A 26,778-nucleotide genomic window follows, 5' to 3' on the forward strand; every position below is an offset into this window, starting at 1 on the left:
CTGTGATTATCGCCTCTGCCCCACAGCGATCCCGATTCCCGCCCGGCTCCCACAGCGGCCCAGGCGCTCCTTCCCACAGGGATTTAACGGGACACGGCCCCGGAGCCCCTCAGGAGCCGCGGGCCCCAGCAGCCCCGCCACCACCGCACCGCTACAAATGACAAGCTTGACTAGGCCAGTACTCAATCAATTTATTAATTAACACGGTGAAGTATGAGCAACGCAGCGCTGGGTACAGCGGGGGAGGTTTTCCCTCCAACTGCACACCGATAGTTGGGGCTTACAGGTATTTGTAGGGGTACTCAAAAGCTTTCTCAGCAGTTTCTATTCCCAATTTTTACGCCACAATTCTATACACTATTATGATTTAGTTTTTCTCAGGATGTATCCCAGAAAGGAGTATCCCCAGATGGTGGGGTCCGGCTTCCAAAAGAAGTCTCCCAGCTGGTGAGGTCCAGATTCCAGATGTGGGTCCACCTTTTAATTGCAAGGACTATAAATCTCATAACAGTGATGTCCAGCTTCCCTCGGTCGAAACCATCAATCCTGGAGTTGATGTTCATCTTCCTTTCTCAAGCTGCTTTTCAATATTTTGTTAAGGCGTCGAGATAAGCATGTTTCCTTTTTATACACTCTAAAGCTATAGTTTCAAAGGTCCTCACTATAATATTCTAAAATTATACTTCAAAAAGTTATTACTGCAAAACCCTTTAAGGCTCAGCTACAAGCAGAAAGCTCCTGCCAAGCAGCAACATCCTTAAACCTTTAATTCAAATGCTCCTAAATCAACTTGAGACTTATAAAGGTTAATTGCGAACAAACCGACCCCCACCGTGCCGCGGCACCCACACGGACCCCGACACGGGCCCCACACGGGCCCCGCCCATCCCGGCACCACCCCCGCCCTCCGTTCCTATTGGCGGGTTCCGCCCACGTGACCGCGCGGGGGCGGGGCCAGGCGGCTCCCCCGCCCGCTGCCGGCTCGGCGCCTGCCGGGTAGCGCCTCACCCCCGCAGCGCGCGCCACGTCCCGCCTCCCGCGCCCGCCGCCGCGCCCGCGATTGGCCGGGGCGGCGCCGAGCCGGCCGCCGATTGGCTGCCGGGGCAGGGTCGCGAGCGGCCGCGCGAGCAGCGGGTGAGGCAGCGCGTCGGCCGCGGCGGCGGGTGAGGCGCGGGGGGGGCGGCGGCGGCAGTGGCGGCGGCCGCGGCCGAGGCCGAGGTTCTCCCTTTTCCATTGGGCAGCCCCTTCCTTCCCCCCGGGCATCCGTTTCCTTCCCCCTCCTGGCGCGGCCGATCCCGGGCGAGCGGCGGTGCGGGAGGGGAAGCCTGCCTGAAAGCGCGTACAGGCCGCTCGGGGCGGCCCCGGCGTCCCCGGGCAGCGCAGGTGCCGGCAGGACCGTGGAGGCGCCTCGGGGTGCTGGGCCGAAGCTTCCGCTCGTGCGGGGGAACTGCTGTGATGAGAAGGTGACAGGTCACGGGAATAATGTAAATACAAGATCGTGTGGAGATAATACGGGAAGTTTTTTAAGGACGCTTTAAAACAGAGTTGGCATATGAGAGGAAAAATGAGCCCTAAGGGGCACGGTGTTTTTATTTCTCTTTTCTGTAAATTTACACTGCTTGCTGTGTGCACCAATAGTGATACTGCTGCCGTGCTCAAGTTCTTCTGTAGTGGTCATAAATGAGTAACTTGCTGGGTGCGTGTTTTCATTTTGTTTGAGGAGCTGTTGAAATTCCAAATATTGAGGGTGAGTAGAGTTTGACTGCTGAAATCAATCGTACTGCATTGATCTCTGCCTGACAGCGTCAGCAGTGCTTCATTAATATTGACATGCTGTCCTCAGAGTGCTCTGCAGCTCCTGTGGAGGCAAGACTTTCAAAGATTAAATGCATAGGAATTACGTTTTCTGATCCCCACTGGTTTTTGTCTAGGTGATGAGTCAGCTGAGTTTTCTGCCCATCAGGTCTAAAAGTTCTGCTTACTTGTTGCTGCATGCAAATAATGTGCTTTTCAGGGGTCACTAGCTAAAATATGGTTGTTGTGTCAGCATTGTTACACAGAGAGATATCTGGGGGGGAAATTGGACATTTTAAATGCTTTTTCAGACAAACACACCCTTTTGTTTGTAATACTTACCTGCTGCTGTCTGTCAGAGCTGTAGCAGAAAGGCTGGCATTCCCAGCAGCTGGTGGGGAGGTCGGTCTGTCTGTCTGTCCGTCCGTCAGGGAAGTGCCGGTGTTTGGTTGTCTCTGTCATGTAATACCTTGTGGTCTGCAGGTGTTGAAGGGTTTCACTTACCTCTCAGTGGTGTCACAGTGCACTGTGCAGGTATGATCACTGCTGAGCAAAAGCTTTTGATGAAACTAGTGCTGAAACATGGGTGGTTTTTTCTCTGTCCTTAGCTGGCAGGATGGGATAGCATGAATGAAATCTGATTAATAGGGTTTTGCACATTCAGGTAAATGCTGTGGGGCTATATTTTTAAGAAAGCTTTAGCAACTTCTGTTGCAAGTAGGTATGATTTTCAATTCCTGCTTTAAATTTCATACCAGTACTAGCTTAGATTGTCCCTGTAGCATTTACTGACTTTTATGTCTCTCTTCATATCTTTCCAGACAGGTGTTTCTATTAGTACTGGGTGCTCCATTATTTGTAGCTTCCACATCAAAAAACAGACTCCTCTTTCTGGCTATATGACCTCTGCCAAATGCATATTTACTTTGCTGGTCTGTGTCAGTTTGGGACAGTCTGGTCCTTTATCCAAAGGTTCTTCTGCCCATTTGACTGTTGTGATAATGGGTTTGGGTTTTTATTTGGGTTTTTTTTTTGTTTTTTTGGGTTTTGTTTTTTTTGTTGTCTTACTTTATTACGTTTAAAATAATGTTTCCTTGTGGGTGTAATTTTATTAGATGGCCTTGGCTCATGTGGTAGTCTAAAAGACTGAGGAGATACGCTTGCCCTAGTTCTTGCTCAAATAAGGAGGAGCCTGGCCTTTTTGCATTTTATTTTTTATGTGGCTGGTATTCCTTTGAACCTATGCTTCTTTGAAAATGTTATACTTCTTAAAGTTATGCCTTTTGAATTTAGAGACTACACCTTTCATTTTTCAGATTTCATACCTTTGTTTATTCTTTGTTAAGGCTAATCTGCTCCATCAATCCCATTGAGTTATTCTCTTTTATGTTTGTGTGGGCCTTAACTGAATGAGAGAAACCTTCAGTAAAAAAATATGAATATCATATTTCTTTTAAAGTGCAAGAACTGATGCTCTGAAGGGAACTTGGATAAATACAACATTACAAAAACTCATTTGAAAGCAGTTGCATCTGATTTTCTTTTAATCTTCCGTGTGTAGGACTCACTAAAAAGCCTGGCAAAGGGCTTCTGTTCATATTTACTGGATATTATGCGTTATGTGTAGAGATTATAGAGCTTTTATATTTATTTAATGAACTTTTTGTCATTTATAAGTGGTATTATCTGTCAGCTTTGTAGACTTGGTATTTGATATGAGAGTATTGAACAGAGCCTGCAAAAGTGGTTGGGAGAAGTAGGGGCAAACAAGCTCCAGGGGGCTTGGAAATGCAGACCTCTTCTAAACCAAGGAATTCCTCCACATTTCCAAATCAGTAAGAAAGTTGTTCAGCATTGCTAATTTCTGGGTTTCATTGAGATGAACCCGTGAAATTCCAACCCCTTCGTGCTTTATGCAGTGAAATGTAATTCTTTATGTTACTGCTCCTTGGACGTCTTGGTTATCTTGTCTTTGACTGCTGCTCATCCTTGCAGTAGTTTTGCTGAGGCAGAGCAGGACCATTTTTTATGGCAATATTACTGTCACCCAGGGCTCTTCATGTAGTAATTGAGTTATGGAAACTTCTGGGGAATTAAACTTTTCACTGTAGGTAGCACCAAGAAGAGAGAGGATAAATACCACAAAGATCACTCTTTTAAAAGAGGTTTTATTCTGTTTTCTAAAAGCAATAAACGTTTAACTTCGGCTTCTGAAAATGGTGTGTATACAGAGCACAAGAGAAAAATTTGGTAATGATTTCATTCTTGCTGTCCAGCATTTTCTTTTGGAATGAACCCTATCTGTTCTTGGCACATAAACCAATTGTGAAATAGTTTTGTGAAGAAAGGTATAGTGCAACATAGTCGGAAAGAAATGAGTATGAAGTTTGCCTGGAGATAATTCTGTAAACCCATAATCATATAAAAATATACTTAGAAGCATTTTTCTTTTAGATCAGCTGGAGGTTGTTCAGACATGGTGGTTTTCCTTAGTGCCACAAGCTAAGGAAGGTAATCCAGGAACTGGGCTCTTACAGATTGATTTCAGTCGCTTTCTTCTGCAAGAACAGACAGGTCATTGACAAGAGCAAGGCGTTGATGACCCCAGTCTCAAATACTTTTAAGTATTTAGGCTACAGAGGAAACAGTAACTTACAAAGTGAACTACAAATATTCATTTTACTGAAGTTGAATGCATGCTCTTTTGTGTTCAGTCATCAAAGTCTTGGAACCTGGAATTCTAAAGGGTTGGCTTAATATTTTAGGGCAGGATAAGTGTTTTGGATTATTTCCAGTGCTTTGTGTCATCATGCACCTTCTTTTATTCCTGGGGTTTTGAATCCCATTGACCAAGTTTCTGAAATTAATTATCGACATTTCAAAAATTGCTTTGACAAGTTTCTGAACTTTGCAAGGTGAAATTCACTGGCTACTGTTGTCCTGGATGCTTATAGCTTCTCAGCCTTGTCTGTAATCGGTGCTAACACCTGTCAGTCTTACCTGCCATTGTCAGGTGAAAACTCTGAATACATGCTGACTGTCCAAATCACACACTGCTTTCTTTCCTGTTGCATCATGGTTGTCCCTCTTGCCTCTCACTGCTAATATGTGTAGGACTTCTTTATACCTGTAAGATGGAACTCATTTTGTAGCTTGTCTTTTTCAGCTTACTACTTCATATTTATACGATTCTGTCATCCTCATGTTGTGCTACTTTTTTCTACATCTGGTTTTGTGCTTTTAATTGGTTGTCTTCTCGGTTTTTGTGTTGTTCTTTTACCTGTTTGCATTTAAGTTTCTTAAGTTCTTGGAAACTTTCTAGACCTGCTCTGATTTCACAGGAGGAAGTTCTAACACTCTTCACTTCTGTCCAGATTGCCTTTATTGTTAGACTTGGACCTCTCATTTAATCAGGAACAAAATCATACATTTTCTTCTCTGCCTGGAAGAAAACATGACTCTGACTTCTTTTAAACCTGTGAGCTGGCTGAAAGACCAGTGTATCAGAATACAGTAATTCCTTTTAGTCCTATCACTTGCCTTTCCCAGCCAGCCCTGTCTTTGCAGTTGCTCAGCAAAAGTATTACTAAGTTTTGTACTTTTTTGTACCCTACTTTTTCTTTTGTTTGAATTTGTCTTGATGCAGCTTTGTTTTTTCCTCCTTTGATTTCCACACTGCTTGTTGAACAAGTCTGGACTTTGGAATGAGGTGGAGTGTATCCCATGTAATCACACCTCTGGAGCAGGTTTCCCCTTTTAAAGGAGCATTCCTCTCTTTTATGTCACTGCATGCTGCAGTGCTGGATACCATGCCCATCCAGTGTGGGGCATTGTATTCTTCCTGTTTGAAGAACACTGCAGGTGCAGTGAGATCCAAGATCCATACAGTGGGTTGTGTAAAGGAAGAATAACAGGTGCCTAAAGGAATAATAGATCAAGTAGATGGTAGTGCTTCCCTAACAGACTTCTCCAGCATTCCATAAAGAAGGCCATGACTTATTTATTTACTATGAATGAGTGTAGCTTGTATTCATGGCTCTTTGGTAGCTAGCCCATTAGTCTTCCCTATTGTTTTTCCTATAACAGTTGCCATTTCCATTCTAATCTCCTGGTGTAGATTAGTAGTTTCTTCTGAGCTTAGTCACAAAGAAAAGAAGATCCTGTGATGATGAGAAACTAATATCAACTGTCTTTTAAGCCTGTCTAAAAAAAGATAACTGTAAGATTGTACTGTTTCTGCCAAGTTTCCACAAGAGGTACGTTATTACTAAGGAACTGTAAACTGTTGAAATACATTTGTAATGGAAACAATGATGGTTTAACTGCAGGGCTTGTTTGGCTTCTCCAAACAGCAGGGCTTTTCCATCTCCTGACTTTCAAACTTCCCAAGTGCCAGTTCCTTGCTGCAGCATTGCTTTAGTCATCCCTGTCTGTTTATAGAGTGACTGCAGCAACAACGTTGTTCATACTACAAATACGTTGCTCAGGGTGGATCAACAGTGCTGTTTCCAGCCTGCTACACAAAAGAAATGTAAACCCAAATCTGTGGCTTCCTTTCCTGGTTTTGGTGGCATACACTTCTCAGTGATGTCCAGGTCATGACTGGTGTAGAACACAGTTAAAGAAAATGTACACTGTCTTTGCTAGAGGAGCAATAAAACCATCTTGAGTCAGGTGAATGGAAGTGTATCTAAATAGACAAAATTTGAAATCTGTCTAATCTTGAAAACTGCTTGAATATTTTTGTGTCCTACATCTACAGTATTTCATGTCATTTTCCTGCATTAGTCATTTTTCCATGTTTCCTTTCTCTCCTTAGTTGTAGGAAAAAGGAAGGAACAACAAAGCTGTCAGAATGTGAGTCAGGAGAGGTGATCAGATTTCTGCAGTCTGTTCCTGCATAGAAATGAGTTTTAGATATGAGTATGGCACTTCAGTCTTAGTGCTAATCCCCATCTGCAGGCGTTCCATAGGGCTTGATGCTCACTTAGAGTCGTTGAACGCCATCATCTGTCCAAGCTCAAGTGAGCAGTCATTTCAGCAACTTTTTGATTGTTAACTTTACAACAGCTTACATTTCTTTCCAGTACCTGAAGGGGACTACAAGAGAGCTAGAGAGGGACTTTTGCAAGGGCATGCAGTGATAGGACAAGGGGCAGTGGCTTTAAACTGAGAGAGGATAGGTTTGGATTAGATATGTACCACCATGAGGGTGCTGATGCACAGAAACAGGTTGTTGGAAAAAATTGTGGATGCCTCATTCCTGGAAGTTTTCATGGCCAGGCTGGATGGGGCCCTGTGCCAACCTGATAGTGGAAGATGTCCCTGCAGATGGCAGCAGGGTTGGAACTGGTTGACTTTTGAGCTCCCTTCCAACTCAAACAATTCTATGATTCAATAAAAGCACTACTACTAAAAAGTCATTGTTACCTGTATTAAGTAGGTGCCTTCTGAACGCCTTTGCTTTGCAGTACAAGGTATTGGTGTCATCTAATATGTCTTGTATCTAAAGCTTGTTTTTTAGGAATCTAACAGTTTACTTCTGTACATGTTCCACAACATGCATCTAAAATTCTTATGTGTCTCATTTCAGAACTACTATGGAACCTTGGCAGCCTTGTAGGTTTGGAAGGCTTAAATCCAAGTTCGGAAAGGCCTTTTCCAGTCCTGATGATTTGCTGGCTAAAGCGCTTAATTAGGATGGCTTTTGAACAAATTGGATTGAACATGGAATCAGTAAGTGTTTCAAACTTCCTTCATGTTTTCAGAAAATAAGGTATAGCAAGTGCTTCATCTGTTTTAGTTTGTGCTTATCTAGAACACTTTAGGTACATACAATATTGGGATGATTCTGCATTGCTGAAAAATCAATTTTGTGACTTGAACACTGAAATATTGAGTAATAAATGTGTTAAAAGTGCTACGCAGTTCCTTCTGGTTCTAATAAACTGTTTACTTTGTAAACACTGCTGTTCATGCTGGACTTCCGTGAGTGTTTTGAAGCTGAAGGAGAATTCCATTATTTTTAACAGTGATAAAAAAATAATCTTGTTCTTACCTTGGAGATACAAAAGGCCCATGAAACGGAGATTATTATAATTGTGCTACATTTACCTCTTCTGTGCTATAGTTACCTCTTCTGGAGGTGTAACAGTACATGAGAGCAATGCAGCTGTGTTCTTTACTGGGTAAACAGAGGAACAGGCCAGCATAGCTCTCCTCTTGGAGGAGACTATATAGAGAGTTTTCTTTGAAGGCTGAGCTGAGAGAGACAGAGAACTGCTACACATCAGCTGCTCTGTCACTGACCTTTAGGAAGCTATTTTCAGTACAAATGTTGACCTCAATGCAGTAATCCCTATAAGTTTTTGAAGTATTTTAATGTTTTAAGAATGGGCAAATCCTTAACAGCTATGTGCAGTATTTAGTCAGTATTATTGTGGTAGAACCTTTTATCAGTCTTGGGAATCTATGGAGAGCAAATTGTTTATACAGTGTAAATTAAGATTGACAGCAAGAATCTGTATTTTAGGATTTTATTTGAATTTTGATGTGAGATTCCATGTAACTTTGAAAATTCAAAGTATGAGAATATGTTGCATTATAACACTAGTAATTCAGCAATTTCAGCCTAAATAGGGAGATAAACAAGTTTTTTAATCTTTTTCTCTCCATTCTCTACTTGTATCAAGCTTGTGATAATGCAGTTACATTTCCAAATGTCAGTTTTTCTAGACAACAGCAAAGCACTGATGCAATAGCAGTGAATGACTAAGTAGCATTTTGCAGACTTGCTCAGCCAGTGCTTCAAGTCAACAAGAAGTTGTGTGAACTTGGTTAGAGCAGTGCTGAGACCTCAGCTCAGCTGAGCAGGGACCTGATTTTACTTGCACGCTTCGTGGCACAGTTTGCATGCAGTGTTCTGAAAATAATATCCTGGCATATCTTGTATTGCCAAAACTGAGTCATTCAGCATTTTGGTGCACCAAATCAACTGTTGTTGAAGAGCCCCAAGGGCATTTGGAAACCAATTTTTGACTGCTAGTCAACAACTTGTCTGTGGTCTGAGCAATATCTAAACAAGTTTTGCCGCTTGTTTAAAATGAATTGCACTTGTGTTGCTAATAGAGCATGTAGTCTAGACTGTCTTGCTGTTGTGGAAGTACTTCTGCAACTTAATAAGCCTTCTTTTGACTGTCATTATTTGTTACAATGCCCCATCACTTTGAGTCTCTTCCCAACAGTTCTGCTTTAATCAGGATCAGTTGTGAATAATGAGACTATTACTGTGGTGCTGTTTTTCAGTGAGTTGTTTTTGAAGGCCACTGATCTACCTGCTGTTTGCTCAGGCATGTAAACAAACAGGTGATAGGCACAAATGTGAGGTCTTCCTTGAGGCAACCAAAATGCAGCATCAATAGACTACTCTGCATTGAAAAATGTGTGTTCAGCTTAGCAGTGTATGAGGCAAGAGAATGTATTTTTTATAGAATGGAGAAAAAAAAAAAGATCTGAGTGTATTTGTGGCAAAGTTGCAGCTCTCTTGTGAGGTTGTAGTGTAGCATATGTGCAGTGCACATTTATTTTGTCAAAATTTTCACATTACAGTAAAGCCAGAGGAAGGAAGGATAGAAATTAGAAATAGGCATGTTTATATGAAGTTTGTGAAATAATCTGGGGATCAATACCATGGAACATAAACTTCCCTTTTTAAGAGAACCTTCAACATCTGTGAGTAGTGATCTTTGCTTAGTATATTAAAATATTCAGCTGTGTGTTATGCAACTCCCACAGCACCACTGCAGTCATCATACAGGCAATATTGCCATTGCCAGTCAGAACAGCCTGGATTTTTCCTGTTTTCTTTGTTGGGCAACCTTCTACCAGGATGTTAAGTTTCCTTAAAGCTTTTTTAAAAACTAAAATCTGACTAGTAAATTCATATTTACAGCCATAATTGAACACTAGCCAAGGTTTTAAAATTACCATACAAGGTTCTGATTGTTTATTAACAATGTACCCTGTGTTAAAGCCTTCTCATTATTCTTTTTCTCTTTTTTTTTTGCATTGTTTTTGTTGCCTTTGCCTGTGCTGAAATCTTTCCTAATTCTCTCCGGGGTGTTTGCTTCTTTTCTGGCTCATTTTGTAGTGTTCTCCTAGGATTAAACTCCCATTTTAGTTCCTTTCATAAGGCTGTTGTAAATACTAAATACAACAAAAAGAAGCAAATTTAATCCCTGTTGAAACAACATAGAGAAAATGTAAATTGCAGTAGAAACAGTTACAATGAAGCCTGGTGTGTTGAGCTGCTGTGGGCACTTTTCTCTAGATGAATCTATTTTTTTGGGGCAGGGGACAAAGTTCTTACAAAAATTTTGTCTTATTTTCTCCATTTTACTTTCCTTTGCTCTTTAATTTCACAGTTATATTTTCATATTTATTGTAGCTGTATGAATACTGACATAATATTTATATAATATTTATATGTATGTATGAATACTTATACTCATTAAGAATGGTAGACACTATTCCTGTTTTAGAAGAGCTCTTAATTAAAAAAGAAAAAAATACTTTGAGAAATGAAGAACTATGTGACTTCAAGGATTTTTAATGAATGGGTGGCTATTCTTGAAACCCTATAAAAAGAGGTGTCTTGCTGGATGTAGGTTCTTTATTGTCTTGAAAATTTGAATATTGTGTTTTTGAAGATACTTTCAGCTCCTGAAGTCTTCTGCATTAGCTGATTTATTGTTTTTGCTTTAGACTTTATACAAAGGCTGTCTTGACCTTAAGCAGCCCTGGCTGTACTGTACTGATGATGTGTTTGTGCCAGTTCGGGGGTAGAATGTGGGGAGGTCACTGGGACAGAATTCAGTGTAAACATGATATCCTAGTCCAGCATGAAAGGAATTAATAAATATATTTAGCAAAAGCCTGGTATAGAAGAATAAGGGAGAGCTATTACAATATGATACAAAACTCAGTTCCCTTAACAGCTGGCTTCTTTATTTTTCCCATGCAGGTGCTTTGGTCAAGCAAGCCTTATGGTTCATCTCGAAGTATTGTAAGAAAAATTGGTACTAACCTCTCTCTTATACAGTGTCCAAGAGTTCACTTTCAGGTAGGTGTTCTCAGCAGTTTAGAGTCTGTTTCTCACTATACTGGTAAAGGGATTTGCTCATGACTAGAAGGTTTGTAAAAGGAGGATATGATAAACTAGATATAGGAGAATTAGCCTACTTCTCCCTACTTCCAGTTCAGGTTTTTCCAAATAAGAAAGTTTTAAAAAAATTGATAAAAGAGAAAAATGATTGGAACTTCTTTATATAAGCAGTATTTATAAGCTGGGCTTAAGAGGCATGTAAAGATGAATAGTATTAAAAATACTTGGGAAAATAAACAACTTTATCAGAAATCAAAAAATGAGTTACAAGATAACATGAGTACCCTGTTTGCTTTTGTTTAAAATACAAGGCTAGCACTGTGTAGGTGAAAGGGTAAGGTAATGAGCAAGTGTAAAAGCTTAAGGGAGAGCAAACCCATGCTTTCATAATGAGTCTTTCAGGAACAGATGGGAAAGTGGAAGCTGTTACACATAATCTCTTCAACTCTGGTGTTAGGGGTAGGGGGTGGGTATAGAATTGGAGACATTTAGTGTTTGAAATTGAAGCTGAGAGAGGAATGTTTCGTGGGCTGAGCAAGGGTGGGGAGTGTAAAGATGAATGGAGGGAATCAGCTGCCACACTTAAGATATAGTAATTTTTGCACTGCTAAATTTTTCAGTGCTTAAATTAATTTCTTTATCATAAATGAAATGTATGAACAATATTTAGACTTGAAATTACAGTAGCAAAACCAGATAGTTCAGATTAGCATAGAAGCCTTATTGGTGTGATAGTAAAAGCCATGCTAACATTTTGCCTCTCTTAAAAAATTACATTGAGAAAGCTGAGACAGCCATCAAACATTTCTAGTGGCTTGATGGAAAAAAAATGTGGAATTTTGTGCAGGTGAGGACAACAAACAGCATGCTGGATTAAACTTTTGAATATATAATTAGTAATATATAATTTTTGAGTATATAATTAGTAAATGTTTTGCCAGCAAGAAGGCTCCCTGTGCCTCAGATTTAAAAGGTAGAAGTCCTCCTGTGTGTTTGATTTTCTGTGCTGTAAAGGCCATACAAGGGAAGATGATGCTCATTTGCAGATAGTTAGCCTAATAGTGACTTCTCTTAATATGGCACATAAAAGAAGACATTTCTGGTTTATGTTCTTGCAAGGAATGGTAAGATATATCGGGGGAATCTGTTCCTGATTATTTTTAGTATTTAAGCAAATAAATAAATACATAAATATGTTTTGGTCAGGAGTCTGTTAAAACAAATGTAATACTTGCCTTTTTAGTCCTCTTAAAGAGACATTCATTCAACTTTGTGGGTACACTAAGTATAAGCATTCACCTTCTATGAGATGAAAGGAAAGGATCCTGGAAACAGAAGTACAGTTGTGAGAGTTGATTTAATTAGAAATAGGGATTCCAAAATTTGAGCCTTGAAACACATTAAAATTTATATGGTTTGTGCAGATTCTAAACTATTTTAATATATAAACTGCTGAACATGTTAAGTGTGATGCTAACATCTGCTCTTTGTGTCTTTATCTCATCATTAAGATTCCATAGTGAAGTTCAATACTGATCTCGATTGCTTTCATGCTGTTGCAACTGACACTTTCCTATAGCTGTCTCTTCCTCTTTCTCTCTTGCCAGCTTTAGCTCTATTATGAAAGGACCATGAACTGAACCTTGCTGTAAGTCATTCTATTTAAAAAAACAAATCAGATTTTACTTGCATCATCCGAGGGTGCATGTATTGAATCAGTGTTTCTAACCCCAGAGCATCAGGGGTTAGATTTTCCTTATGATGAATGGATGAGACTCATTGAAAGAATATCTCTGTAATGTCCATACTTACTTTCTAGCATGCTTTTGTTCAGCTAGTCTGAAAAAAACAGCAGCCAAACATTTTGATCTTTGAATACTACTGACTCTGTGGAACTTGCCATAGTCAACATTTAAATTAACTGCTAAAGACTGAAATGCAGCTTACATATTCAGTAGGAGGTGGCAGAGCTTATGTACCTTATGCACTCTATATGGCATTAACAAATGAAAATAGTTCATACAGATCTTTTGTATGTCATATTTTTTAGATTTATATGTAATATTTAGGAGAAAATAAAATTAGTATAGCCTAGGGAGATTCAAACCTGCAGTTGTGTTTCTCAAGATATCATCCTTCAGCTACAGCATCTTTATTTTAGTCCCATGCTTCTCCTGTCTGTCTGATGGATACCTGATAACTCAGTGGAAATCTCCTAATAAATTGGTGTGCATATAACAAACATCTGAATTTACTAGGCTAATTTGAAAAATCACAGCAAGTTTGTCTTACTTGAAGTGTTTCCAAATGTTTAATACATAACATATTAGTAATTTGACACGAGGTTTTTATTCTGTCAAGTGTTTAAAAAGAACTGTTCTGCTTCGCACTTCCCGGAGCAAACAAAGAGCAGGGAGCCTGCCGTGCCGCGCTGCCCAGCGGCGTTTCCGTAGTGTAGTGGTTATCACGTTCGCCTAACACGCGAAAGGTCCCCGGTTCGAAACCGGGCGGAAACACTGCCGAGGCTGACTCTTTCTTTGCGAGTCGGACTCGGTGATTCTTTATCTGTCCCGTCCAACCGAGGTGCCAGAACAGTACAGTGTGTGTAGTCTTCAGAAATCCGGGAGGGGTCTGCAGCCCTCAGACACGCATATATGCACACTGAGGCAAAAAGCCTGGGAAGGAATAAGTGGGGGAAGCAACGACACAGTTTCTGTAGAAAGACAAGCAGGCTATGGCACTGATTCATTCAGTTCCTGCCATCCAGTAGAACTGGGCCTCTGTTTTCAGTACTCTGTTCTCCATTTCAGGTGCTGGCAGAGGAAGTTCAGATTTTTTTTCTGCTGGAATTGACTGGAGGAATAGTGTAGTCACAGAGGCGTTCAGGGGCAGGTGAAGGTTTTGAGAGAATGATATTGGCTTTTCACCTTTAAATTGAAATCTTGCATTAACGTGGCATTCAAATTCCACTGCTGAGGAAGGCTTTGTTGTTTTTAGGGATAGAGAAAAGAAACATCTGTATATGGGGTAACAAGCAGATTCTGTTTACATGTAAATATGAATTAAAATTAAGAAGAAACTTGTATCACAATATAACAGAAGGCTTACTACTAATTCTTGGATTAGAAGTTATTTATCTGTGCTGGAATTCTGGCAGTGGTAAATATATTCTTTACTGTTGATTTAGAAAATTATTTTTGATTCAAGTGTGTGTAGTGCCTGTATTTAAAAGTGGCTTCAGTCTTTTAATGGTAATATTACTGCCAGAAAAATCTGTATCACCTGCAAAAAGTGGCTAATGTATTATGGATTTTTTTAATTGTTATTAACATTAATACAAATGCTGTGGTCCTGAAAATTTCTGTGCATTTTAAAAAGAAAAATACCAAGGAAACCTCAAACAGCAAAAATCCTAACATGCAATATAGTATTCTCTAGACTGCTTTAAAGAGAGGCAGACTGTAATGGTATTAGGCACAACTGTTAATGTGATAAACATATTACCATCTGTGCTGATGCTACCTGGAAAAAACCCTGTTGTTTCCAAATGATCTGATGGTGCCAATATGCACTCCTGGGAGCTGTGATAAAGACTCTCGTACAAGTGAGAGTGTGAGGTGAAGGCAACTAATCTCAATTTCTAAGGCTGTTTGCAACAACTCCCAGGGAAAAAAACAGCCCCAAGCCCACAACTTCTCTCTTCCTGAGACTTCTGTATCAGAGGCTACTACTAAAATATGTGTGGGTGTTCTTCTGAAATGGTTTCACCTCATCCAGGCTGCAGTCCTACTGTGACAGGTCTGCTACAAATTCAGATTAATGCTCACATTTCATAGTAGTTTGCTCTTGCAGAGTGGGTTGCCTTGAAAACTGACCTGAATGCTGATGGTCTGGGTGCAGGCTGCCCTTGCAGGCTGGCACCTGCTGCCACCATCTTGGTCAGCATTCCCAGCTTCTTGGCCACTGCTGGCCACAGGCAGGACTTGAACAGCTGCAATAACTCGTGCAGATTTGGTTTGTGGTGTTGGCTTAACAGCTGGACTCAATGATCTTAGAGGGCTTTTCCCACCTTAACAACCGTGGTTCTATGGAATACAAGGAAAAGCTGGGGCATGTAGGCATTGGAGATACAGAACTCAAGGTGACAGACTGAGCAGAACAAGTTGCTGAAAGTTGTTTCAGTAGCTTTTTATCTGCTTTGATACTGATCCCAGGCTGCTCAGGAGTCCAGTGACTATGAACACATGCCCTCATCTGACCTGGGGAAGCAGCCAGTATTTCAAAATAGATTTGAAACCATTTTGTTGAGTTGTGACTATGGAGTGAGTATTGATGGTCGAAAGAATTTTTCAAATCACCATTCAGGTCACTTAACTGGAAATTGAAGAAAGGTTCCAGTCTCTGAAGCCTTGCTCACCTTTGGCTGCAAACAGCTGTAAAGCTAATGGCCAGAACCATGCTGGAAAATGGTCCATTTGTTTGGCATGTGGCAAATAAGATTGTTAGCACATAATGTATAATGTTATGATTGCATCCTACCTCTCACTCAAAGTCTTTGTGATTACTGAGCTGGTGGAATTGGCTTTTTGCCTGGTTTTTGGGGTTGCTTTGCTTGTTTGCTTGTCCCCCTGTGCAATGTACATGCTTCTTAAAGAGAAGTTGTAGGGAAAGGGAAACTTTGGCAGAATTTCTCTTTAAAAATAACACTAAATTAGAGCAAAATACTTAAGAAGTATTGGCAGCCTTGATGTCTTTTTTGACTACTGATCATGAATATAATTTTAAAACATGCTATTTGAGTTAGTATAGAAAACTGTGTGAGAATGTTGATGTTTGTTTGTCTTGAAGGTAACAATTTGTATTGGATTTTTAGTGTTCAGTAACATCATGTGATGGTGTATGTAGTTAGCCATGAACTTTTGTGAAGTGTTCAGCAGAAAGGATTGAATAGTTTGAAGTCAGTGAAATGGTTCTGGACTGAGCACAGGACAGAAATAAGTGTTTCAAGTTTACAGATGTGTTTTGTGCATGTATGTGTTAATAGTTATATGTAGCCTCAGTAGAAGTATTGGATAACATAAATGTGACTTGGGCTGAAAGTATTAACTCTAAAACCTTCAATCTTGCCTTTAAAATGTAGCTTATTTCTCATGTGGCGGAAGGAAACACTCCTGCTCACCTCAGAGAAGATGCAGTGGCCTCCTTCGCTGATGTGGGGTGGATTGCTGAGGAAGAAGGTGAAGACTCTACAAGGCTCAGGTATATTTCTAGAATCTTCTCTCTGAACTTCTGAACTGAGAGGAAGAAACTTCTCTCCAGTGAGAATCTGCTGTGCATTGCAAATTAACAGAGAGCACTTGAATGCTGGGAGAAGAGACAGAGGTAGGGTCTGGAAAAGAAGTAGTAGAGGTTAGACTAATAGGATTACAAAACCAAGACTTGTTGGAAAACATACAGGAGATTGACATTATACAAGGAAGACTCTGGATTTTATTTATTTAAGTATTGAAAGATTTGCACACAATAGCTCCAAGCAATGAAAATGTCTGCTGTGCTATGGTGCAATTGCTAACAGTGATTCTCCAGTTCTCCTGAGATTGTCATTACCATGGGGCAGTGAACTGTACAGCTTCCTCATTAGCAGCAATGGTCATTCTGGCAATCCAGTAATTGGCACGTTGTTTTTCACCTTCCTGGTTAAGGCTCTGCAGTCTGCTAAGTACAGTGGAAAAATTGTGGTTTGTGTTTCACATCTTTAATCTTCATAACAAAAACTGGCAGGGAAGCATGTGAGCACCTGTGTCCAGGATGCTGGGATAGGAACTGCTGTGTTGGACCAAGGGTTCTGCACAGCACTGTCACTACACGAAACAGTTTGGCTGAAGGGATGAAGTTCCCTACCCCATCCTACTCAGGTTGCTGCTCAGACTGTCCAGAAACAAAAGTACAGTTCTGTTGTGCAGAGGAGGTTTTTCTTCTAAACAAACCAATCTGTCAGAGAAGGGCACAGATTGTTGGCTTCAGAGATTACAGGAGGATACTGTTCTTAATTTGAAAGCATAGGTTTGAAAATAGGTTAGTAATGACCTAGATGCCCTCCAATATGAGTTGCTACAGTGAAGCTTTGCATAACAAACATTCTGGCACTGCCACATTAATTTCACAAACTCAGAGGGGAGTCACAGAAATCAGCACTTGCTTGGGAAACACTATTCCTGAAGTCTGTTTGGTACAAAGGAAATTAACTGTCCAATACTACTTTTGTTTGCACAGAAGTATTTTGTTTAAGGATTGAACTGTAAAGCTATTACATTTAATGGAGACAACAGGGAGATTGGCTCTTTGGTGCTTCAAAGAACCTATTATGAAAGATGTAAGACTGCATATTTGCTGAAACTCTCCATGGGAAGGGGGAACAGGGACAGATGGATGTGGGATGGGACTAAAATAATCCTGCAGATACATAGTGACCTTAAGGCAAACAGCTTATGATGGAGCACAGGAAGTGAATTACTTAGCAAATGTGACTATTTCAGTGTGCACTGTTCATTACGTCTGTGCACGGTATTGGTGGTGGAGCTGGTATGCATTAGGTGTTTTCCAGGCATTTGAAATTCTCTGTTTCGACAGGATCACATAGGTGTTACTGTTAAATATTTATCCACTGTAAAATTTAGTAAACAGTCTTGCAGACATAGGGTTTTGGGTTTGTTTTTTTTTTTTCTGTGAATGCCGTTTTGTAGAGGAAGCAACTAAATGACAAATCATTTTTCCTCTACCCCTAGTCAGAGTAGTAGTGACAACTCGGGCATAGTATTTTTCCATAGTGTTAGATTTCAGTCAAGACATCTCCTTAAAACTCTATTACTGCTCTGAGCAGAAAATACCCTTTGTTGTTTAGCTGTTCTGCTCCTTTAAAGAATTTCTGGAAGGCAGGTTTTAAGGAGTGAAGTGACCACTGGCTCCTTCCACCTTACTTAGGGAGACCAGGGAGGTGGCTGCTATAGGAGATATCCTGTTCTCAGCTTGAGTTGCTCTCTATTCCTGTCTAGATAATACCACCTAAATTTCATCATCCATGATAATATTCAAATCTCCTTGACCAAATTTCTGCAAGTTGTGCTGATGGTTTTTGTCAGTGTCATAGAAGACTTAAATGTGTATCTAATCTTGGTTTGATGTGGTCAGAGCACAGGGCTTGTTCTAGCCTTAAATCTTGGCTCTTGCTTTAGGTCTAGCACAACTGCAGGTCTAACATGATGAGCACCCACAGTAGCTTAATCCACTCATCCAGAGTGGTGGGGCATTTGGGCTGAGTTAGCCTGGAGCCATTCCATGCATTTCAAAAAGTCCTTTTGCCAGGCCCTATTCTCACTCTCCTGTTTAAATAAACAATGGAATCCTGGCATGCCTGAGAGGTTTGGGGATTGAGTCAAGGATTGAGGAGTTAAGTATGTGGCCACATTTTGTGTTTCAAAGTTTATGGTAATCATAATGGTAATCATTTTTTGTCATCAATTCTTATCAATTCTACTTAGAGAATCACAGAACAGCTTGCATTGGAAGGGACCTTTAAAAGCCATCTAGTCCAAGCCCCCTGCAATGATCAGGGACATCTTTGGCTGGTCAGGTTCCTCAGATTCTTGAGATAATCAGTTTTAAAATGCTGGTGTCTTTTCAAGGGCTTATTGGACTTGTTTGAGCAGATGCTCAATAATGCCTCAGTGTTTAACATGGCTTGAGCTTTGGTGGGTATTAAGGGAAGGCATGGACTCTTTAAAACTGTATGGAAATTTTCTTCCCTGTAGTTCTAATTACTGTGTTAGAAAACTAGATATGAGATGCTTTCCCATCAACTGGCAAGCAGTCTCTGCATCACTGAGCTGTTTCATGCACTCCATATTTCCCAATGCTGCTAAAATTGAAAATTTTAAAAAAAATTTTTTAAACATTCAGAAATCCAAACAGTACCAAAAAACATCCTGTGGAACCAAGAGACTCTTCTTTCTTCAAAGGAATCAACTGCAAATGGCTATTTGCTGCCCATGGGGAAAAATTGTAGCATTTAAGGGAAAAAAAATCTTAATTCAAATGAAATGTACAATAAGTGTGAGGCACAGAAATAGATTGGGATAAGAAGAAATGTATTCCTTTTTTCTTGCTGAAAGCAAGGATTCTACAAAATACTGTCTGGGGGAAGAGAAGAAACACAGCTCATGATGCAAAGAGAAAGGATGTGAAGCTCTTATTTATCTTAAACTATTTAAGGTCTGGATGGAAGTGATTTTTATAAAAACATTTCTGAAGTCGGGTCTTCAACTTGTGCCCCTGATTTGTAGGTAACATTGCTTTAGTCTTTGTCTATTTCAAAGCAGTTAAAGTATGATATTTTTGTTGCAGGTCAGAAGTTTGGTTAAAAACAACCCAGCCTCTTCCAGGTGAAGCACATCATTCCAGGAAGCCCCCACACAGACAAACGTCCTTGCAGAGCCCGGCGGGAGAGGAGCCAGTGCCCAGGAGCGCCGTGATGGCAAACGAAGAGGCACTGCAGAAGATCAGTGCCCTGGAAAATGAACTGGCCTCTTTAAGAGCACAGATAGCCAAAATTGTAACCTTGCAAGAACAGCAGAACTTGACAACAGGTATTAAATTTGCTGCACTCTTAGTAAAAATTACTTAATGAATGTGTCCCTTTTATCATTACTACTGTGCTAATTCTTTTTTCTAAGATACTGCAACACCAAGCACTTCTCCATATTGTTTTGGTTAGTTTGGCACAATAACCAAGGGGTACAGAATAGGTCTTGAAGACAAGTAACTTGCCAGATTTTCTGTATTTCTTAATATTCCTAAAGTCTTCATGTTTGTCTGTAAATCTGCCAGAGCTCTGAATCTGTGAATGAGTAAAGAAGTATTAAACAGCTTTCAGAGCAAAGCTCATGATAAACATGATGGCTTAAACCAAACTAAAAGAATCTAACTTAATTACTGACACTGAAGTCTTTCCACTCAGTAAGGAAATAGGCTCTCTGATATCATTAAGTATTCATACAAGATGCTAATTATGCTTTTGGAATATGTAATATACATCTCAAGTAACAGAAAAGGCAATTAATTGTTTACTGCAATCATCTCTGGGACCAGACACATTGTCCATATGGAACCAAAAGTGGTGCACTGTTTCTGGTAGTAAACAGAATAATTCTTTTCCTGAATTTCTTTCTCCTCTTTCCATCACCTCTGACTCCTTTCAATTTTAAGTCTCAAAGATTAGCAGGAGACGGCCCTTGTCGGCTGCAGATGACAGGCATTTGGTTGTCACTCTTTGCTAAGGTCACTTAACACGTACAGCTTTGCCTGTGTTTGTGTATAAAATCATATTGTGATTTTTCAGATGCTCCTTTAACTGATAGGAGTTACTTTATTGTTCCTGAACTGCTCATATTCAAAACTATGAAATAGTTTTAAGGATCACCTGGTTTCACTCTTGAATTTTAGTTATTGGGGGGAGGGTGGGGGCATGTGAAATGACTATAAACTGTTTTTTTCTCCTTTACCTCTATTTATTAGGGAAATTAAATTTTTATTTTATCATCTTTATCTCCCTCTTGTGGTAGAACATGGTAATGACGCTGTGTGTTTATTTCTATAAATATCTTTACAGACTTTATACTCCAAGCATTAAAACTCTGGTTTGATCTGATTTTTCTTGGTTTTTTTAAAGGTGCAATTAAACAAAGGTTTCTTCATTTATTTGTCAGGTTATTACTGTTACTATGTTTATCACACCAATTTTTAGCTAAAGTATACATGGAACTCAAAATCAAGATTATTGTGAGAATCTCTATGAGTAGAGACAGATGAGTAGCTGACTTAAAAATCCTGAATCTTGGACAGCTGGAATAAGCTTCAATTTAAGCACTGTTTGAGCTCTGAAATTTACATTGAAAAATCTTGTATGTTAATTTCTTATTTGTGATGATGAGTAGGGAGAAGCACTGCTCCTGTGTCAGATTGAGACTTCCAGCTGAGTAGCTGCCTCTGAGAAGAAAGGGAAATACTGGTAACATTAGGGGCAGAACATAACTAGAAGATGTCATGGCATCTGTCCCACTGCAGTAAGGACACAAATGCACCTAGAATTAGGACTGGAATGTCAAAGGACACTTCTGACTTTTCAAAAAGGATTTTCATGTGGCTTTTTAGCTGAACCTGCCTAGGTGGTTTAGGAACACAGAAGTTACAATCTAAAGGGGGTAGAGGGGATGCAATTGAAGTTACTACAGTGATTTTTTTCTTACCTGAGCATTTGTGATGTGTAATTTGTGATAGTCACAAGTAAAATTACTTGTAATGCGTGTTTTATTTGTAGTTGGGTCCAGTCCACTTGCTCCAGCTGCTGTCCCTGTTCCACCTCCGCTACTGCCACCACCTCCTCCTCCTCTGCCTCCACCCCCTCCCTCAAGTCTGGGTCACAGTAAGTCTGCAATTGATCTCATTAAAGAGAGGAAAAACCAAAAAACGAACGCTGGCCAGAATGTGGTGGAAAATGGGCCAAAGAAGCCTGAAGTACCAAACATGCTAGAAATCCTCAAAGACATGAACAGTGTGAAACTGCGCTCGGTGAAAAGGTAATAAATGTACCAAGATTGGCGTTAATGATTTGTTTTTATGACTCAAAGCTATGTGAGGATGAGACAAATACTGATGCCATTTTCTTTTCTAGATCCTCAGAAGGTACAAAACCTAAAGTGTCTCAGCCTGCAGATCCTGCAACGTTAATAGCAGAAGCTCTCAAAAAGAAATTTGCGTATCGATACCGAAATGATAGCCAAGGTGAAACAGAAAAAGTGATTCCAAAGGCTGAAACAAAGAAACAAACAAAGACTGAGGTAGTGCTGGTGAGTATTTTGATTCTGAACACTTCCTTGAACTAAATTATAGTTGTGCAAACCAACCTACATCTTTGTGCTAACATATGTAGGTGTTACACAAGTTAGCATCTCATTTGTTAGGTCGACAAAACCCTGTGCAGTGCTGCTGATCTGCCAGGACTTTTGGCAATCAAATGTTTTTAATGGCAAGTCTTAGGATTGTGTACTGTCTTGGCCCTAGCTTTAAAAAGTCCTGTTACAGTTTTGTTATTTTTTAAAACAAAAATGTTTTCTGTTGCCACAGCATCTGATATTCAGAAAACCATTGCTAAGGGCTCACATCAAATCCAGTCTGAACTGAGTTTGCCTGCTATTACCAACCTTAACCATTCAGCTGGTGCAGGTGAAACTTTGAAGCAAGATCCTGAAACCTATCAGACATTCCTAGGAATTTGGAAAATAAATTGTTCAGAATGCCTGCTGGATTTTGGTTCTTTCTTCTAATAATTGGAAATGCTGAGCATATGAAAGCAGTTTCTTTATAGTGTGAGAATGTTAAAATGAAACTGTGTTTGAAGTCCACCTCCTGGCACAAGTTATTAATGGCTTCTAGTTGATTTCAGATGGATTTGAATTTGGTTTTTAAGCAGTGAACATTGACATACAAGTCTCTATGAATGTACACTTAAAAACCAGCCTGGTATAGATCAGTTTTGTTTGTCAGCAATCCTTGAAGCCTTGTGCTGTGGAACCAGAGAGGAAGAGTAAGGAGGTTTTTTTTTTTCATTTGTGCAATTTTAAAAATGCACATCAAATTCCAAAAGCTGGCTCTGCTCTGAATTATATTTTAAGGAAAATAACAGTTTGTTGCCACAAATCTCAGGACTTTTGAGTACTTCAGCTAATTAGTGTTGACTTACTTGCCTTTTGGCCTCTACTGGTTTATTTCTGTAATGTTCAGGCTGTTTTTTTCAAATAAAAGGCTAGATGTTTCCCAAGAATTAATCACATTTCCTCAGCATCTCTGGTGCATTAAGGAGAAAAACTCAAGTTGGCAATGTTTATTCATACAGAATTTTTTCATGATTTTCTGTTCTTGAATTTTATAGTCCACCTTTTGAGATAAAGGATCATCAAGTTCTCAAGAGCTAAGAAAGCTGAAGATTTTAATTAAATGATAGAATGTTGATCCATAGTGAGCTAATAAAATCTGTCCACCAGTTACTTACCAGTAGCTAACTTTGTTAGATAGACTTGTATGACAGGTTTGAAAGGACTTGCACAGAAAGGCAGGGTAGAGCAAGAGCAGAAGCACTGTTAAACTGCTGCTGAGCAGTGGTTGTTAAGGTGTAAGGATTGCTGTGTCTATCTCATTTTACTGTGCTGCAGCAAGCTGCCTCTAGCCCTGCTCCAGCAGCTCCTTGGCTCCCTCCTCTGAGCAATTTCAGCTGGTGCTAACACAAGTTTTTCCCTTTACTTTGTGACATCCGTATGCAGAGAAGCAGGGTGATAAAGGAAATAATTTCTGCCCAAGTTCTGCTTTTACTGCTTGGATAGACAGTAGTTCAACAAGGGGTCTGTTGAAAGCAATCTGAACATGTTTCTGGTTTTCTTTCCAGTTTGGACCACACATGCTGAAGTCTACAGGAAAAATGAAGACTTTAATTGAAAAATCTTAAAGATTATTCTGCAAAAGACTGTTAAGCTGCTTTGTATAAAATATTTTATGTTGCAAATAGCACTAGTACTGAGAGGTCTCTTTTCTTACAGCACAGAAAGATCTAATGTGAAATGCAGAAACAAGGCACTAAACATGTTTGTATGTAGGTGATTTATCAAGGGGAATAAATTGGACCATTATACTCAGGTATTAATTTTGTATTCAAACTTGGCTTTCCACTCAGATTTATGTGATGGATTTAGTTTATTAACACTAAGTTATATATACAACATTTTTTGTGCATAACTGACCAGCATAAAAATTTGTGTACATGTTATTAATGATGGTGATACACCCTTAAGTTAATACCGGTTTTATGTGAGCTCTACCTACAATTTGCACTACAATGTGTAATTTTATACTGAAATCTTCATGTTGAAGTCTTTCTTTTAACCTTAACTGCAGCAGATTTTTAGCCCAAAGAAAACAAGAAAACCTGGAGGCACTGTGCTTCTTACTGACACAAAGTGAAAACTTGAACCTGCTGCAGAGGTCCTAAATTAAAAAAAAAACAAAACAAAACAACAAAAAAAGCCAACTAAACTTTACATGGTAGTACCTTTTTGTGCAGGGTTTTTTGTTTGTTTCACCTCAGCTTGCAAGGGTAAGAGAGTAAAACCTGCTTGCATCATCCTGTGGCCATTATAAAGAGTAAAATCATGCTGTGGGAGCCTCTGTCAAAAGATAGTCAAGGGAATTTGAAATAGTCAATAAATAGCAGCAGATTCAAATAACAAAGAGTATGTGTTAATTAGCATGAAGTGCTGTAGATAAGAAAACAAAGGTACAAAGTACTGTGGGGTGCAAGTTGCCAAAAGCAGCTCCTCTCTGCTGCTCTAGGAGATGCTCCTGGACACCTTCTCCCCAGCTTGGCTCCCTGGCTACGTTTCTGGCAGGTGGGGCTTGCACAAGCCCTTGTGGCCCCCTTTGCAGGGAAGAGATGGGATGAGCTGTTGCCCATAACCCCCTTTCCAGGGGAAGCCCTTCTGAGGCAGCAGCTGTTTCCTGCCACACCTGTACCAAGCACCTGAGCTCATGTCTCCAGCCAGGGGTGCAGAAAGGCTCAAGCTGAAAGTACAAGTCAGGGTGAAAAAAGCTGTTCAGGAACCAAGAGCTGCAGTTGAGGTGCACACTGAAACAAAGCCAGGGTTTGCTCTGACCATGGATGAGCATTGGAAAAGCTGAGCTTGGGTATTTTTGGTGCTCTAAGCTGCTCCCAGCTACTGGGACAAAATACAACTGCCTCTGGGAGCTTCTGTTTCCTAGGAAAAGACAAAAGCAGCACTTTTTTAATAAAGACAGCTGAATGGCTCTGACAAGATTACTGAAGATGGGGAAGCTTTGCTGCTTATAACTGGAATGTAGGTTGTACATGGAGGAGCTTTATTTTCTGGTGTGAAACTTGAAATGGTGTTAATACGTACACAATGTAACTCCCTTCCCAAGTGCTCTGCCATCAGTCCTACTAATTGGTCTTTCAATCCTTCAGTTCTTTTAAGTGCCTTTTAAAACACCTTTGTGAAAGTTAACTTTGGTTTTAAGTTTTGTATTTTATGCTCTATTGCCACTATATAAAATTAAAAGCAGATAAAATAAAGATGGCATATTTGATTTGTGGTACTCTACAACTGATAGTAGCCACAAAAATGGAAGTTTCCATTCTATAGCAGTGACTGTAAATCAGGGTAGTGACAACCTCCTTGTAGTGATCCTCCTTGCATCTCCTCCAGGGCTGGTCTGCTTACCTTGCTGTGCAGCAGGAGCAAGAGCAGGGGTGAAACAGCCCAGCACTGTTAATTCAGGTGCATGCTGGTTGAACAAACAACCAAACAATGGTTCTCAGGAGCCAGTGTGGAGTTTATGCCTCACCCACACGATAGCAGGAAGGGACTTGTTCAACAGCCTCTCCATCCCCTGGTACACTCAGTTCCTCTGGCAGTCCCATTGAATCATTAACTTGTAAAATTCAAGATGTCACTTGGCCTATTAAACCAGGCTAAAGGATGAGAATCGTCCACACCAGACACAGCTCACCTGAACTGAGGTATCCAGCACCAGGAATGAGGTGAGCTTCAGCAGTGATGTAAAATTACAGCAAAAGAAATGTCATCTGTGCCAGAAAATCACAACGTCACTATCAAATAACTTATCTTACACTGTACCTTAATGTGTATCTTTTTCCTTGAAATTGCACATAGTGCCACTGCCCACAGAAAAACACCTTAAGTGCTCAGCCCCGTGGAGGCTGGGCCCCCTTGGACATGAGCTGAGGCCCGTTTGTGTGTGTGTGTCCAGAGCAGGGCTGGGAGCAGATCTGTGACCTGGAACAGCTCGGGGCCTGCCCCTTCCCCAGCAGCGTTTGGGCTCCAGGGCTCCCAGTGGCCGAGGGGCTCTGGGTCCTGGGCCCAGCACGCCTGGGCTCAGCTCTCAGCAAAGTGCTGTGGCTGCAGGAATGTTAAAGTTCAGTGTGGAGTTGTAGAAGGCACTTCCAGCCAGCATGGAAAAAGCATTTTTTCTTATTTCAAGTCCAACGACAGACTTCCACGTGCATGAAGGGGGAGTAGAAGCAATCTTTCTAAATCCAGGCTGGTAGAGAGGCCCCTTTCCAGGAAGGGTGGCATAGAATAAAACTACTCCTATTTTAGACTTTGACAAGCTCTTCTAGGTCCTGTCAGAGCAAAGGATAGCAAGTTTGCACAATGTTAAAAATCACAGGCTCTTTACAAATACTGTTAAAATACTCCATATACCTATTTGTAAAATTATTAATCTTAATTTTCATTAAAATTACATACTAACATATGCCTGTAACAAGTAGCAAAATTTAAAATGCAGTTGATGCTCTTTAAACCAAGTTCATTTTTTACAAATGTGTCACAGAAGGCATCAGACTGATTTTAGTTGTCATTTTGAGAATAGCTGCAGGTTTGGCATATCTTTCATTAAAAAGGTCCCAGAGGAATCAGTACTTTTCCACATTTAAGCCAGTTAAGTGCTGCTCTGTACTAAGTTTCTCTCAGTTTCTCTGTGCTAAGTTACACACAGTTCTTACCTCTGTTTTCTCCCAGCTTTAAGCACCCTTTCAAAAGCAACCTGTCAAAAACAGCTCTTCTCTCCTCGAAATTACAGCCAGAGCTCCTTGTCCCATCTGATCCTTCTCTGTTGGAGTCAACATCAAGAACTTGCACTGACAGCGAAGGAAGGAAGTTCACGCAGGCTCAAAAGAA

At 40.3% G+C, this 26,778-nt stretch overlaps 1 protein-coding gene and 1 non-coding gene across 6 annotated transcripts; both read left to right on the forward strand.

Annotated features, from left to right (window-relative positions):
* The first annotated feature begins 994 nt into the window (after window positions 1-994).
* Window positions 995-23,569, forward strand: MTFR1 (mitochondrial fission regulator 1). 5 transcript variants are annotated; one of them, XM_064387740.1, is made up of 8 exons: window positions 995-1,134; window positions 7,388-7,530; window positions 10,817-10,915; window positions 16,098-16,216; window positions 19,358-19,599; window positions 21,330-21,588; window positions 21,684-21,858; window positions 23,451-23,569. In XM_064387740.1, exons 2-8 carry the CDS (start codon window positions 7,465-7,467, stop codon window positions 23,508-23,510), a joined length of 1,020 nt encoding a protein of 339 aa, XP_064243810.1. In that variant the 5' UTR covers window positions 995-1,134; window positions 7,388-7,464; the 3' UTR covers window positions 23,511-23,569. The 5 variants fall into 5 exon arrangements, with proteins under 5 accessions (XP_064243810.1, XP_064243775.1, XP_064243799.1 ...); XM_064387705.1 differs by having other exon boundaries at window positions 1,066-1,163; XM_064387729.1 differs by lacking the exon at window positions 995-1,134 and adding an exon at window positions 1,196-1,218.
* TRNAV-AAC (transfer RNA valine (anticodon AAC)) lies at window positions 13,401-13,473 on the forward strand. The gene has a single exon. It is a non-coding gene; the product is annotated as a tRNA-Val (tRNA).
* Window positions 23,570-26,778: the final 3,209 nt, after the last annotated feature.

This window comes from Passer domesticus, chromosome 1, assembly GCF_036417665.1.
Source record: "Passer domesticus isolate bPasDom1 chromosome 1, bPasDom1.hap1, whole genome shotgun sequence".
Lineage (NCBI taxonomy): Eukaryota > Metazoa > Chordata > Aves > Passeriformes > Passeridae > Passer > Passer domesticus.

Excerpts from the sequence above, each read along its gene's own strand:
- MTFR1 (XM_064387740.1), top strand. The coding sequence starts at position 7,465 with ATGATTTGCTGGCTAAAGCGCTTAATTAGGATGGCTTTTGAACAAATT. Across the intron at positions 7,531-10,816 it reads TTGGATTGAACATGGAATCA|GTGCTTTGGTCAAGCAAGCC; the intron begins GTAAGTGTTTCA and ends TTTCCCATGCAG. Across the intron at positions 16,217-19,357 it reads GAAGACTCTACAAGGCTCAG|GTCAGAAGTTTGGTTAAAAA; the intron begins GTATATTTCTAG and ends TTTTTGTTGCAG.